General features: G+C 42.1%; 1 protein-coding gene across 11 annotated transcripts in view; it reads left to right on the forward strand.

Annotated features, from left to right (window-relative positions):
- Positions 1-16,089, forward strand: part of SIN3A (SIN3 transcription regulator family member A) — a 119,110-nt gene that overhangs the window by 82,983 nt on the left and 20,038 nt on the right. For all 11 annotated transcript variants that reach the window (XM_069765680.1, XM_069765682.1, XM_069765687.1 and 8 more), the window contains exons 17-18: positions 9,587-9,760; positions 13,789-13,881. In XM_069765680.1, the coding sequence (XP_069621781.1) occupies positions 9,587-9,760; positions 13,789-13,881 (267 nt within the window). The remainder of the gene's footprint in view (positions 1-9,586; positions 9,761-13,788; positions 13,882-16,089) is intronic.

Raw genomic sequence — 16,089 nt, forward strand, 5'->3', positions numbered from 1 at the left:
AGAGGTCCAAGCGTTCAAGATGGAAACAATAAAGACATCTATAAAAATGCTGTTTTCTCAGTGTTTCATGGTAGCCCTGGACCTGAGATCACCAAAAGTTTCTTAGGATAGCAGTTCACATCAGGGGGGTGTTACACCACTTTCAATTTTCAGCTCTCCCCTTCGGGCCAGCCATAGCTCCAAGAGTATTCACCAAGTTAGTCGCAGAGGTAATGGCTCACCTGAGGGAACAGGACACCCCCGATTGTGCCATACCTAGACGATCTTTTGGTAATCGGCTCCTCTCCCCAACACTGCAGCAAAAAAATAGAAGCAATAATGCACTCTAGAAAAGCTGGGCTTGTTGATAAACTTAAAAAGAATCCAGGTTATTACCATCCCAAATCCAAGAATATCTAGGTCTTACTCTGGACTCCGTAAAACAGGAATGTTCGCCTTCCAGCGGAAAAAATAAAAAAAATATCGGGTCTGGTGTCCAAAATGCAAGATCTCTCCTCCATAACCCTCCGCCAAGCCATGTCCCTCTTGGGATCCATGACATCATGCATCCCTGCAGTCCAATGGGCTCAACTCCATGTGAGGGACCTTCAATGGCAAATCTTGTCAGAAGTAGTCTCTCTAAAGGGGAATTTAGAAGGTCAGTTCAGTTTATCTCCGCACACAGCTCGGTCACTAAACTGGTGGACATAGCGAAACAATCTTTACCAAGGGGTCCCGTGGGTAACTTCGATTTCAAAAGTAGTAACCACGGACGCAATCCCCAGCGGGTGGGGCGCTCATCTGAACGACCTATTAGCCCAAGGTACTTGGCCTCCGACTCTAGCAAAAGCATCTTCCAACATGAAAGAACTACTAGCAGTCAAGTTTGCACTACTGAAGTTCTTAGGCCCCCTTCACTCCCACCATGTCAGGATTATGTCAGACAACAGGGTAGTGATAGCGTACCTGAATCATCAAGGGGGTTCTCGCTCTCAAAAACTGATCGAAGTAGCCAAATCAATATTCCACATAGCCGAAAGCAACCTTCTATCCCTGTCAGGCCTTCACGTAAAAGGGGTGGACAATTACAGAGCGGACTTTCTGAGTCGTTCCCATCTAAAGCAAGGGGAATGGGAGCTAAATCAAACAGTGTTCACCCAGATTACAGAAAAATGGGGGGTACAGAGCATAGACTTCTTCGCAAACAACCTGAACAAAAAAGTGAACACTTTTTGCTCCATAACCCCATTGGGGAACCCAGTATCATTAGATGCGTTCCTGATTCCATGGTTCCATCAACTAGCGTATGCATTTCCCCCAATCGCTCTGATTCCGGCAGTGCTGAGGAAGAGTCGGGAGGACGGGGCTCATGTGATCTTAAAGGGACACTGTCACCTGAATTTGGAGGGAACAATCTTCAGCCATGGAGGCGGGGTTTTTGATTCACCCTTTCCTTACCCACTAGCTGCATGCTGGCTGCAATATTGGATTGAAGTTCATTATCTGTCCTCCGTAGTACATGCCTGCACAAGGCAATCTTGCCTTGCGCAGGCGTGTACTATGGAGGACAGAGAATGAACTTCAATCCAATATTGCAGCCAGCATGCAGCTAGCGGGTAAGGAAAGGGTGAATCAAAAACCCCGCCTCCATGGCTGAAGATTGTTCCCTCCAAATTCAGGTGACAGTGTCCCTTTAATAGCCCAGTTCTGGCCGAAGAGGAGTTGGTTCTCTTGGATGATGAGAATGTTAATATCCAACCCGTGGGTACTTCCGGACCTTCCAAACCTCCTCTCCCAGGGCCCAGTTTATCATCCACAAGTTGCAAGCTTACACTTGACAGCCTGGCATTTGAGAGGCAGCTACTAGAAAGCAGAGGATTCTCTGCGGGGCTGTTAACTACCCTACTACAAAGTAGGAAACCAATCACGACCAAACAATATGGGAAAATATGGAAAAAATTCCTTTCATCCTCGAGCGCTAAAATAGATGGAGTCCCTCTTAAATCCATATTAGAGTTCCTACAAAATGGGTTGAAAATCGGTCTAGCCGCAAGTACTCTGAAAGTCCCTGTGGCAGCATTAGGAGCCCTATTTAACTGATTTGGCGGGGAATCGGTGGGTTTCCAGGTTAATCAGGGCAGCAGGTAGATCGAGACCTCTTCCTATAAGGGTTACCCTCAATGGGATTTAAATTTGGTCCTTAAGGCCCTGACTAAACCTCCCTTTGAACCCTTAGCGGATATCCCATTGAAAATCCTATCCCTCAAAACATCCCTGCTAGTCGCCATCACCTCTGCACGTAGAGTTAGTGACATACAGGCTCCATCTGCTAACCTTCCTTACACCCAGTTTTTGGAGGATAGGGTTGTTCTCAAAACAGACCCAGCATACCTCCTGAAGGTAGCATCCCGTTTCCATAGAACTCAAGAGATATCTCTCCCCTTCTTTTGTCCCAACCCTAAAAACAAGGCGGAAGAATCCTTACATACATTAGATGTCAGATGCCTCATGCATTACTTAGAAGCCACCAGATAGAGTAGGGAGGACGCCTCTCTTTTTGTGTTTTCAGGGTCCCTGGAAAGGGAAAAAAGCCTCCAAAGCCACTTTGGCGAGATAGGCTGATGGCGTCCGTGATCCATCATACTCATCATGTGGGATGCCCGTCCAGGGAGATGTCAAGGCTCACTCAACGAGAGCAGTAGCAACCTCTTGGGCAGAGAAGGCCGGAGCTTCAATTGACCAGATATGTAGAGCTGCTACCTGGACCTCACCATCTACATTCTATAAGCACTATAGATTGGACCTTATCTCCTCTTTAGACCTTACCTTTGGTAAAAGGGTTCTGGAAGCGGTGGTCCCTCCCTGAATGTACAATCTCTGCAAATCTCTCCGTGGTGCCGTCATGGGCATCAGAGAAAAATATAGTTCTTACCGATAACAGTATTTCTCTGAGCCCATGACGGCACCCGTACATTCCCTCCCTTCACTTATGGGTGTGCACACTAATATAGTGCCATATGCTAATTACCTGAATAGTCACACGGTATCTCAATTAACCCCTTTCTGACATTAGACGTATTATCCCATCGAGGTGGGTGGGCCCGTATGCCCACAGGTGGGGTAGTACGTCATAGCGATCGGCCGCGCTCACGGGGGGAGCACGGACGATCGCCGCCGGGTGATTATATCAGCTGACATCTGGCACTGTGACAGGAGGGGTCACGGACCGCTCCCGGCACACTGCGATCAAACACGATCGCAGCGTTCCGACAGCATAGGGAAGCATCGCGCAGGGAGGGGGCTCACTGCGTGCTCTCCTGAGACCCTCAGAACAACGCGATGCGATTTAGTTCCGAGTGTCTCCTCCCTGCAGGCCCCAGATCCAAAATGGCCGCGGGGCTCCTTCTGGGTCCTGTAGGTAGGTGGCTTTCAAACGCCTGCTCAGAGCAGGCATCGGCAAGCCTCCTGCACTGCCTGTCAGATCAGCGATCTGACACTATATAGCATGATGTCCCATCTTGGGACAAAGTAAAAAAGTTAAAAAAATATATATATTTACATGTGTAAAAAAAAAATATATATATATATATATATATATATATATATATATATATATACATACATACACACACACACACACACACACACACACACACACACACACACACACACACACACACACACACACACACATACACACACACAGATACAGTTTTATAGGTCGGGTCGTTACGAACGCGGCGATGCTAAATATGTGTACCTTTATTGTTTTTTTTTATTTTTTTTATTTAGATAAAGAAATGTATTTATTGGAACAATATATTATAATATATATAATAATAATAATAATAATAATTTTATTTATATAGCGCCAACATATTCCGCAGCGCTTTACAAATTATAGAGGGGACTTGTACAGACAATAGACATTACAGCATAACAGAAATACAGTTCAAAACAGATATCAGGAGGAGTGAGGGCCCTGCTCGCAAGCTTACAAACTATGGGGAAAAGGGGAGACACGAGAGGTGGATGGTAACAATTGCTTTAGTTATTCGGACTAGCTATAGTGTAAGGCTCAGGTGTTCATGTAAAGCTGCATGAACCAGTTACCTGCCTAAGTATGTAGCAGTACAGACACAGAGGGCTAATACTGCATAAAGTGTATGAGAACATGATGCGAGGAACCTTTTTTTTTTTTTTTTTATTATTATAAATAGGCCACACAGGGATCGTTAGGTTAATGCATTGAGGCGGTAGGCCAGTCTGAACAAATGAGTTTTTAGGGCACGCTTAAAACTGTGGGGATTGGGGATTAATCGTATTAACCTAGGTAGTGCATTCCAAAGAATCGGCGCAGCACGTGTAAAGTCTTGGAGACGGGAGTGGGAGGTTCTGATTATTGAGGATGCTAACCTGAGGTCATTAGCGGAGCGGAGGGCACGGGTAGGGTGGTAGACTGATACCAGGGAGGAGATGTAGGGTGGTGCTGAGCCATGGAGTGCTTTTTGGATGAGGGTAGTAGTTTTGTACTGGATTCTGGAGTGGATGGGTAGCCAGTGTAATGACTGGCACAGGGTAGAGGCATCGGTGTAACGGTTGGTGAGGAATATGATCCTGGCTGCAGCATTCAGGACAGATTGGAGCGGGGAGAGTTTTGCAAGAGGGAGACCGATTAGTAGAGAGTTACAATAGTCCAGACGAGAATGAATAAGTGAAACAGTCAGAGTTTTTGCAGAGTCGAAAGTAAGAAAAGGGCGAATTCTAGAAATGTTTTTGAGATGCAGGTAAGAAGAGCGAGCCAGTGATCGGATGTAGGGGGTGAATGAAAGGTCAGAATCAAGGATGACCCCAAGGCAGCGGGCATGTTGCTTTGGAGTAATGGTGGAACCGCACACGGAGATGGCAATGTCAGGCAAAGGTAGGTTAGTAGAGGGAGAGAACACGAGGAGTTCAGTTTTTGACAGGTTTAGTTTCAGATAGAGGGAGGACATGATGTTAGAGACAGCGGTAAGACAATCACTGGTGTTTTCTAAAAAGGTCGGTGTGATATCGGGAGCAGAAGTGTATAATTGGGTGTCGTCAGCATAGAGATGGTACTGGAAACCAAATCTACTGATTGTTTGTCCAATAGGGGCAGTATACAACGAGAAGAGTAGGGGGCCTAGGACTGATCCTTGAGGAACCCCAACAGTAAGGGGAAGGTGAGAGGAGGAGGAACCAGCAAAACATTATATATATATATATATATATATATATATATATATATATATATATATATATATATATATATATATATATATATAATATATATATAATTCTCACACACACACACACACACACACACACTTTATTGTTCCAATAAATACATTTCTTTATCTAAATAAAAAAACAATAAAGGTGCACATATTTAGTATCGCCGCGTTCGTACCGACCCGACCTATAAAACTGTCGCACTAGTTAACCCCTTCAGTGAACACCGTAAAAAAAGGCTAAAAACACAACGCTTTATTATACCGCCGAACAAAAAGTGGAATAACACACGATCAAAAAGGCAGATATAAATAAACATGGTATCGCTGAAAACGTTTTGTCCTGCAAAAACGAGCCGCCATACAGCATCATCAACGAAAAAATAAAATCGTTATAGTCCTCAGAATAAAGCGATGCAAAAATAATTATTTTTTCATAGAAAAGTTTTTATCGTGTAAAAGCCCCAAAACATAAAAAAATGACATAAATTGAGGTATCGCTGTAATCGTACTATCCCGAAGAATAAAAGGCTTTATCAATTTCACCAAACGCGGAACGGTATAAACACCCCCCCTCCTCCCCCCTCCAAAAAAAGAAATTCATGAATAGCTGGTTTTTGGTCATTCTGCCTCACAAAAAGCGATCAAAAAATGTCACGTGCCCGAAAATGATACACATACAGACTTATTAATTATAGCTCTCAAAATGTGGAGACGCAAAAACTATTTTTTGCATTAAAAAGTGTCTTTTAGTGTGTGACAGCTGCCAATCATAAAAATCCGCTAAAAAAAACCCCGCTATAAATGGTAAATCAAACCCCCCCCCCCCCCCCCCTTCATCACCCCCTTAGTTAGGGGAAAAATAATAAAATTAAAAAAAGTATTTATTTCCATTTTCCCGTAAGGGTTGGGGTTACAGTTAGGGTTGGGGCTACAGTTAGGGTTGGGGCTACAGTTAGGGTTGGGGCTACAGTTAGGGTTGGGGCTACAGTCAGGGTTGGGGCTAATGTTATTGTTAGGGTTTGGATTTCATTTACGGTTGGGATTAGAGTTGGGATTAGGGTTAGGGTTATGGTTAGGGTTATGGTTAGGGGTGTGGTTAGGGTTATGGTTAGGGTTTGGGTTAGGGGTGTGTTCGTGTTAGGGTTGGAGTTAGAATTGGGGGGGTTTCCACTGTTTAGGCACATCAGGGGGTCTCCAAACGCGACATGGCGTCCTATCTCAATTCTAGTCAATTTTGTATTGAAAAGTCAAACGCACTCTTTCCCTTCCGAGCTCTGCCATGCGCCCAAACAGTGGTTTACTCCCAGATATGGGGTATCAGCGTACTCAGGACAAATTGCACAACAACTTTTGGGGTCCAATTTCTTCTGTTACCCTTGGGAAAATAAAAAACTGGGGGCGAAAAGATCATTTTTGTGAAAAAAAAATTTTTTTCTTTTTTACGGCTCTACATTATAAACTTCTGTGAAGCGCTTGGTGGGTCAAAGTGCTCACGACACATCTAGAGAAGTTCCTTAGGGGGTCTACTTTCCAAAATGGTGTCATTTGTGCAGGGGTTTCAATGTTTAGGCACATCAGTGGCTCTCCAAACGCAACATGGCGTCCCATCTCAATTTCAGTCAATTTTGCATTGAAAAGTCAAACGGCGCTCCTTCCCTTCCGAGCTCTCCCATGCGCCCAAACAGTGATTTACCCCCACATATGGGGTTTCTGCGTACTCAGGATAAATTGTACAACAACTCTTGGGGTCCAGTTTCTCCTGTTACTCTTGGTAAAATAAAACAAATTGTAGCTGAAGTAAATTTTTTGTGAAAAAAAAGTTAAATGTTAATTTTTTTTTTATTTTTTTTTCTTTACTGCATTCCAAAAATTCCTGTGAAACACCTAAAGGGTTAATAAACTTCTTGAATGTGGTTTTGAGCACCTTGAGGGGTGCAGTTTTTAGAATGTCACACTTGGATATTTTCTATCATATAGGCCCTTCAAATGTGATGTGGTTCCAAAAAAAAAAAAATGGTTTTGTAAAAATGAGAAATTGCTGGTCAACTTTTTTTTAACCCTTATAACTCCAAAAAAAAAAATTTTGGTTCCAAAATTGTGCTGATGTAAAGTAGACATTTGCGAAATGTTACTTAAGTTTTTGTGTGACATATCTCTGTGATTTAAGGGCATAAAAATTCAAAGTTGTGAAATTGTAAAAATTTTCGCCAAATTTCCGTGTTTTTTTTCTTTCACAAATAAATGCAGGTAATATCAAAGAAATTTGACCGCTATCATTAAGTACAATATGTCATGAGAAAACAATGTCAGAATCATCAGGATCCGTTGAAGCATTCCAGAGTTATAACCTCATAAAGGGACAGTGATCAGAATTGTAAAAATTGGCCTGGTCATTAACGTGCAAACAACCCTTGGGGGTTAAGGGGTTAAATTACATTTCTCACATGTCTACTTTACATCAGCACAATTTTGAAACAGTTTTTTTGTAGGAAATTAGGGTTAAAAGTTGATGAGCGATTTATTAACCCTTAGTTGCTTCACAGGAACTGAAGCAATGTGGAAGGAAAAAATGAACATTTAATTTTTTTCACAGCAAATTTACTTTAGACCCTAACTTTTTTTATTTTCCCCAGGGTGAAAGGATAAAGTGGACCCCAAAATTTGTAGTGCAATTTATCCTGAGCATGCCAATACCTTATTTGTGGGGAAAATCTGCATAATTTCTCTCTCCACTGACATATATCTCCTGTCCGAAGAAAGAGAAAACATTGCAACAGCAGGCACACTTTTTTTATTCACAAAGGCGATCGGGGACCAGAATATCCGTCTCTGATCATGTTCTCCGTGGCCTCAGCTATTCCGACTCTGGGGGAACTACAACCGTATTCAGTTTTAAAATGGCACTGAGTGAATAAGTACATTTAGCGGCTGCTGTTTTTAATGTGTATCAGCGGTTGTTAAGTGGTTAAAGGAAAAAACAAAACAAAAAAAAAACACTAAAATGTAACTTTTAAAAAGGGAGAGTTCACTGCACCCCCCTAGTTTATATTTTTTATTATAGATAAGACTGTGTTGTTCTGATTATCTTGACCCTAACTTATGGGTAATTTTACCTTAATTAAATAAAAGGTGCATTTTAGGTTTTTTTTTATAGTGATGAGCGAATATACTCGTTACTCAAGGTTTCTCAAGCATGCTCGGGGGTCCTCCGAGTTTTTTTTTTTTTTTTTTTTTTTTTTTTTTTTTTTGTGCTCAGAAATTTAGTTTTTATTGCCGCAGCTGAATGATTTACATCTGTTAGCCAGCATAAGTACATGTGGCGGTTGCCTGGTTGCTATGGAAGATGTAATGTTACAAATAATAATAATAATAATTAAAAGGTTATTCTCACCCTCCGACGTGCGCCCTCTCCTCGGCAGTACTAGCGGCAGGCTCCGGTGCCAAGGATGCTATGCGAGAAGGACCTTCCATGACGTCACGGTCATGTGACCGCGACATCATCACAGGTCCTGCGCTCATACCAACCCTGGGACCAGAAGCTGCCGCGTGCACTGCACACAAGCGCCAGGACTACAATGGTCCCTCGGAACGTGAGTATATGTTTATTTTTTATTTTAAGTCTTTTTTAACTTGTTACATATGTGGCTGGGCAATATACTACGTGACTGGGCAGTATACTACGTGGCTCTGTGCTGTATGCTACTTCGCTGTGCAATATACTACATGACTGGGCAATATACTACGTGGCTCTGTGCTGTATACTACGTGGCTCTGTGCTGTATACTACGTGGCTCTGTGCTGTATACTACATGGGCTGTACAATATACTACGTGGACATGCATATTCTAGAATAGCCGATGCGTTAGAATCGGGTCACCATCTAGTATATAATAAATTGGGTATAGTAGCTCAGAGCAGGATGTGCTGTAACTGTTTCCATAAGAATTTGGGAAGGTTCTAAAACGTCCAATAAATGTCTGTTTTGTTTCTGATCTAAGGATTTTAGTGGAGATGAATCTGTGCTGCACTTTATGCACATGCTCAGTAGTCACCAGTGCTGTGGGGGTCAGGAGTCATGGAGTCGGAGGTTTTGCTTACCGACTCCACAGCCCTGGTTGCATAGGTGTCAACCTCTGGTACATAGTAGAGCAAGAAAAGTTGGCAGCACTCAATATCCAATTTCAAAGTTTTCATTATTGGCACATATCAACAAGTGGCAACGTTTCAGCTCAAGAGCAAGTGAACCTTTGTTGAGCTTGATGTGAGGTGTACGTAGGGATTCATGTTCTGCCAATCTCTAGCTTTTCACTGTAGTATCAAACTTTTTTCTTTTTTCCCTTTTACATCTGTAGCTCCAGCACATAGTCAGTGATGAAATCTGTGTGCAAGTCACTGATCTCTACCTCTCCGAGAGTAGCTGCAATGCTACAGGGGGTCTTCTGGCTACCCAAGCATCCCGCACCTTGAGTGAGGCCAACTACCAGCGAAAAGCTGAGCAGCTAATGGCTGATGAGAACTGTTTCAAGGTGAGTCGCTTGTATCCCTGTCATTAACTCGCAGGTCCCTGACCGAGCTCTTGCTTTGATTAAATGCTGGACAAGTAATGGCTTTCAGTGTTGGGAGTGACTGTTCAGTTTGTACAATAAGCTGATGGTAAAAGCACAAAAAAGAGTAATATAGTGTTAGAAATATTGTCATTGTGTGTGTCTTTAATGAACAGTACCTTGCTATTTAAATGGGCTGTCCTGTTAAATGAGCTATCAGCTGTTCACAGGATAGGTAATTTGTGATGAGCAAACAAGCTCACATAAGGTGTTATCAGAACGTGCTCGAGTGCTAACTGAGTGTCCTCAGCGTGCTCAAATATGTTCGAGTCCCCGCACCTGCATGACTCGCAACTATTCGACAGCCACAACACATGCAGGGATTGCTTAACCCCTTAATGACAGCCAATACGCCTTTTAACTGACCTGAGATATAAGAGAATATCCTCCCCATACAGGTAACAATCCAGCATCTGTCGGCTGTACGCTATAGCTGACAACTTTCTGCATCAGCCACGATCAGTGTTTGCACAGTCCATATCTGTTTAACCCCTTAGATGCTGCTGTAAATAGTGACTACTGCATTATAAATGGTTAACAGAGTGTGGGGGCTCCCTCTTTATCCAAACTTGTGCCCTCAGATCAGGATTTTGTGGTCCTGATGTTTGCGGTGGCAATTCATGACCAAATAATGGCCTTTAGAGTCTGACGGCTGTAGTAATCTGTTCAGAAGTTAGCGGCATTTAGGTGGTAAAAGTACACACTTTCATTTCTGTCATACCACTTTGCATTAATTCCTGTAAAGCACCTGAAGGGTTAATAAACTACCTGACAGCAGTTTTTGATATGTCAGGGGGTGCTGTTTTTAAAATGGTATCACGTTTGGGGGTTTCCCAATATAGGAGACCCCTAAAGTCACTTCAAACATGGATAAGTCCCTAAAAAAATAAATTTTGTAAATTTCCTTGAAAAAATGAAAAATTGCTGCTACAATTTTAAACCTCCTAAAAAAAATAACATTTTACAAATGATGCTGATGTAAAGCAGACACGAGGGAAATGTTATTTATTAATATTTTGCTGTATTATGACTATCTGCATTAAAGGGATAATCATTCAAATTTTGAAAATTGCTAATTTTTTTACATTTTTCTCAAATTGTTGATATTTTTTATAAGTAAACACAAAACATATTGACCTAAATTTACCATTATCATAAAGTATAATATGTCACGAAAAAACATTCTGGGATTTGTTGAAGCGTTGCAGAGTTATTACCACATAAAGTGACACTGGTCAGATTTCAAAAATTTGGCTCCGTCACTAAGGGGTTAAAGGTAATCGGTCACCCCATTTTAGGCCTATAAGCTGCGGCCACCGCCATCAGGGGCTTATCTACAGCTTTCTGTAATGCTGTAGATAAGCCCCTGATGTAACCTGAAAGAGGAGAAAAACAAGTTGGATTATACTCACCCAGGGGCGGTCCTCGTGCGGTCCGGCGCCTCCGATCTTCATACGATGATGTCCTCTTCTTTGCTTCCTGTCGCGGCTCCTGTGCAGGCGTACTTTGTTGAGGGCAGAGCAAAGTACTGCAGTGCGCAGGCGCCGGGCCTCTGACCTTTCCTGGCGCCTGCAGATTTCCTTTAACAAAATGGGCAATCTAATCTCTGCGTATGTTGTGGCTGCCGAGAAATGCAGGCACGGGGACTCGAACATATTTGAGCACACCGAAGACACTTGGATAACACTTTATCGGAGCACGTTGGCTCATCACTTGTGATGAGTTTTGGTTCCCCATCGAGGATTCGAAATAAATCTCAATCTGTCGATTTGTGCAGAACTCAGTAGTGGAACACTCGCTAATCATCAAGTCATCACCTATGCTCTGGAGAAGTGATTACTTGCGTTACCTAGACAATTTTTTTTTATGTCTATCCGAAAATAAATAGTTAGCAATATGCAAAGTATAAGAATGCCTTTGTCGTGCCGCGCATCAGGATTCTTCAGTAGAATGCCAGGTTAGTTGAACAAGAATAATCTGAATAACTTGGCATAAAATATATACATTAAAGCATAACTGTCGTTTTAATTACGATTTCAGAAATCAATAGTACACATGAACATCAGCAACTTTGTAACATATCTTCTCAGGGAAATCTGCTTCTTTCTCTGCAAAGTATCTCAATTCTTGGGTAAAATCATTATTCGGTGAAAACAGACTTTCCCATTAATGGTAGTTGGTGATCATAAAGTTCGATAAAACATTTGTAACTGTGAATTCAGGAGCACTTATAGTAGAATGCTTAAAACAATTTATATCTGCGCTAGAAAACACTCCTTACTTTATTGTATGGGCCAAGGGAGAAAAAAATATGATACCGCTATTAGATAAAAGAAAAATGAAAAATGTTTCTGTATTAGGAAATGCAGAAGCGATACCCCCTAGTATATTATATAATCTTGAAATTAACAGGTATATGTAATAGGACAACAGCTCGAGATGTAGATACAGTGTTTACCTGATGTACTCAGTTGTATCCCATGATGAAATGCTCTTGAAGGCTGTTTGTCCATAAGGATTATCCTGTAGTTAGAGGTCCGGTGTGGGTCCCTCAGGGAATGGCACTGGAGAACTGCCCCGGCCGGTGGCAGGGTGCCACTGAAGTTATGTCCGCATGTGAAAGAAAGATTGTAGTAGAATGTCTGTCTGCCTCCAGCTCCTTCTCCAATGACAGTGGGTGCTTTTAAAATTCTATGTCAGTAACGCGAGAATCTGTCATCACTGGATACTGATTTCACCCAGAAGCGTGATAGATCCATAAAGGATATGTATTCTCTCTATTACAAAGTGGTTGTTCTTTTCATGTGTGTTGTTGGTTTAGGAAATGTAAATTATTGCAACGGTAAGGCTATGTGCACACGATGCGGATTTTGCTGCGGATCCGCAGCAGTTTCTCCTGCGTTTACAGTTCAATGTAAACGTATTGGGGGAAAAAAACGCTGTGCACATGCTGCGGAAAAAAACGCGCGGAAACGCAGCGGTTTACAATCCGCAGCATGTCACTTCTTTTGTGCGGATTTACAACTGCCCTTATGGAAAACCGCAGTTGTAAATCCGAAGTGGAAACTGCAGGAAAACCGTGATAAATCCGCAGCGGATTTATCAAATCTGCTGGAATCCGCTGCGGAAAAATCCGCAGTGGACCCAGACTACGTGTGCACATAGCCTTACTCTTTAAAATCTGTCCAGTACAGTAGCAGGTCCCATTGGTGTCATATACCGATCTGTCCATATTGTCACAACATCCTGGGAAAGTTAGTGGTAGTAATCCTGCATAATGGCTGTTAAGAAAAAAAAAATAAAGTCTCCATCTAGTAGCCTTAAAGGGGTTTTCCCAAACAAAGCTAATCTTAATTAACATATCAATCACTAGATGTTGGAATAATAATAATTTCCACAGTTGGATGTGTTTAAATAAAATGTTCCTGTGCTGAGATAATCTTATAAATGTGCCCCTGCTGTGTAGTGTCTGTCTCCGACTGTGCAGGGACATGGTCTGATCATACCACAGCTCCTGGGCAGGAAAGGGTTTAAAAGAGAGTATACAGACAGGACAGCACGGGATCATAGCTGATCTTCCTGTGATGTAAAACATTGCTTAAAAACGGGCAGGAAAATGTTTTACCTCTCAATAATTTGCGAACCCCTGCTGTCCTGTCTGTATACTCTTTAGCTTCATCCCCTCCGTTCAAGAAGTAGACTAACAATTACGAATGAACACTTTAATAGTGTGCCACCGGAGCCACGACATGAATGATGGCTAACATCCAGTGGGTTTCCGACATGATGTCCGGGATTTTGATGGCAGAATGGCTTGTCCTGTACTTTTGGCCACATCTGTCGTAGAGCTTGGTCTCTGCTTTTATAGCAAACCTGCAGGTTGTTCGATACAAGTCAACTTTTCAAGTCATAAAGTGTTTGACCCCTTTTCCTTTTTTCTTTTTGTACAGTTGATGTTTTCCCAGAGTTGTGGACAGGTCCAATTAACAATTGAACTGCTGGACACTGAGGAAGAAAACTCAGATGACCCAGCGGAGACCGAGGTAAGCCCTACTCGTTCCTGAGGGGCTCTCGGTTACCGCCACCATAGGCAGGACCCCGACCTCCAGGACCTATTGGGGAAAGGGTCAAGGGGGGGATGTGTGAAAACACCTATTAAATCGCCTTCTGGGATCAAATCACAGCCCACCCCGGTCAAACAAAACCTGCAGTGTGTGTACGATCTGATTTTTTTTCGATACCTGTACAGAATGTTACCAATCTGTGCTTTGTTACAGAATCCAGACAATACTTTAAATTTAAAAACAGAGAAAAAAAAAAACAAGAAAAAAACAAACAATTTTGGAGCAAGTCTCAAATTGTAATATAATAAACATGTTTTAACGATCCAGGGTGACGTAGTGATTTGTTCTGTTTGTTTTTTTTCCGCTCTCCTTCTCCCATTGAATCTTACATAAAACTAGCACTCTTCATCTTCACCACCCTCCAGAGTCACTAACCTCTACGCCACTCTCCGTGTCTCTCCTGCTATTATACTATTCATGTGGCCTCTGACGAAGCTTTATATGGAAGGACTAAATCTTTCCTAGAGGAGGCCAGATCTGTAACATCCCCCAATGGTCAGATGTGCCTGGTATACTGCGTCACATATTATATTACTGCTTACGCATAGACTTGGGGTCCGATTTATTATTCCATTTGCATCTATTTGTCTAGGTTTTTCCTGGTTTTCTACTTTGTTTTCATTTGTGCCTTTATTTTAAATCCATGTTGTGTTTTTTTTTATTATTATTGCCCTTGAGGATAGGTTTTGGGGATTTCAGATATTATTGGCTGATTTTCATAAACTGTGAATATTTTAAAAAGTCACATTTTGAGCGAACGTGAACACACGGACTCATACACAGTGATTTCATGTACGCCTGAAAAGGTTATGCAAATTCTGAGACCTTTTAGAAGAACATATGACTCTGGGTTACAACGGACAAGCATTTTTCAGTCTGCGCAAAATTCATGAAGAACTTGTGCTATTTTGAAGAATTAAATGGGAAAAAAATGAGCTAATACCACAGGACAAACAGGTACTTAAAATAAAAGCAGGATTGATGAATCCGGGCCCTAAGGCTACATGGAGCATTGAATAACTAAATACTTTGCATTACTCATGATGTTGGATCGATCTGAAGTAGCAGGCAATTTTCTACTCCGAGAGCTGCCATTACAGAGACTTTGTGGGATTCATTAGTCTGATTGGGGACACAGGTTTGTTCCACTTTTTCAGCACTGTATTCTAGGAAAGATGTTTTCCTTTTTTTCCATACAAGCATTCTAGTTTCCATTTCCTGGGAAAAAAAAAGTGAATCCTGTAGGAATCAGGGTATGTGCACACGTCAGGATTTCTTGCAGAAATTTCCTGAAGAAAACCGGAAATTTTCTGCAAGAAATCCGCATTTATTTATTTTTTTGCGTTTTTTTTTTCCCTTTTTTTTTTTTAGCATTTTGCAAGCGAAATTAGCTTGCAGAATGCTAAAGTTTTCCAAGCGATCTGTAGCATCGCTTGGAAAACTGACTGACAGGTTGGTCACACTTGTCAAACAGTGTTTGACAAGTGTGACCAACTTTTTACTATAGATGTTGCCTATGCAGCATCAATAGTAAAAAATAGAATGTTTAAAAATAATTAAAAAAATGGTTATACTTGCCTGCAGACAGCCGATCTCCTCAGCGGCGTCCGTTCCTATAGATGGTGTGTGTGTGTGCAGGACCTTCGATGACGTCGCGGTCACGTGAGCGGTCACATGAGCGGTTACGCGACCAATCACAAGACGGCGACGTCATCGCAGGTCCTTCACACAGAGCATCTATAGGAACGGCAGCGTGCACCGATGAGAGGCGGGAAGACTCCGGGGCCATCAGAGGGTGAGTATATGACTATTTTTTTATTTTAATTCTTTTTTTTTTTTTACCAATTATATGGTGCCTAGTCCGTGGAGGAGAGTCTCCTCTCCTCCACCCTGGGTACCAACTGCACATAATCTGCTTACTTCCCGCATGGTGTGCACAGCCCCATGCGGAAAGTAAGCAGATCAATGCATTCCTAGGTGTGCGGAATCCCCGCAATTCCGCAAATTTAATGAACATGTTGCTTTTTTTTTCCCGCAATGCGAAAAAAAAAAGCAACATTTGCACAAGAAATGCGGAATACACTTTAAATAATAGGAGGCATATGTAAGCATTTTTTTCTCGTTTTT

The sequence above is a fragment of the Ranitomeya imitator genome, chromosome 4, assembly GCF_032444005.1.
Source record: "Ranitomeya imitator isolate aRanImi1 chromosome 4, aRanImi1.pri, whole genome shotgun sequence".
Taxonomy (NCBI): Eukaryota; Metazoa; Chordata; class Amphibia; order Anura; family Dendrobatidae; genus Ranitomeya; species Ranitomeya imitator.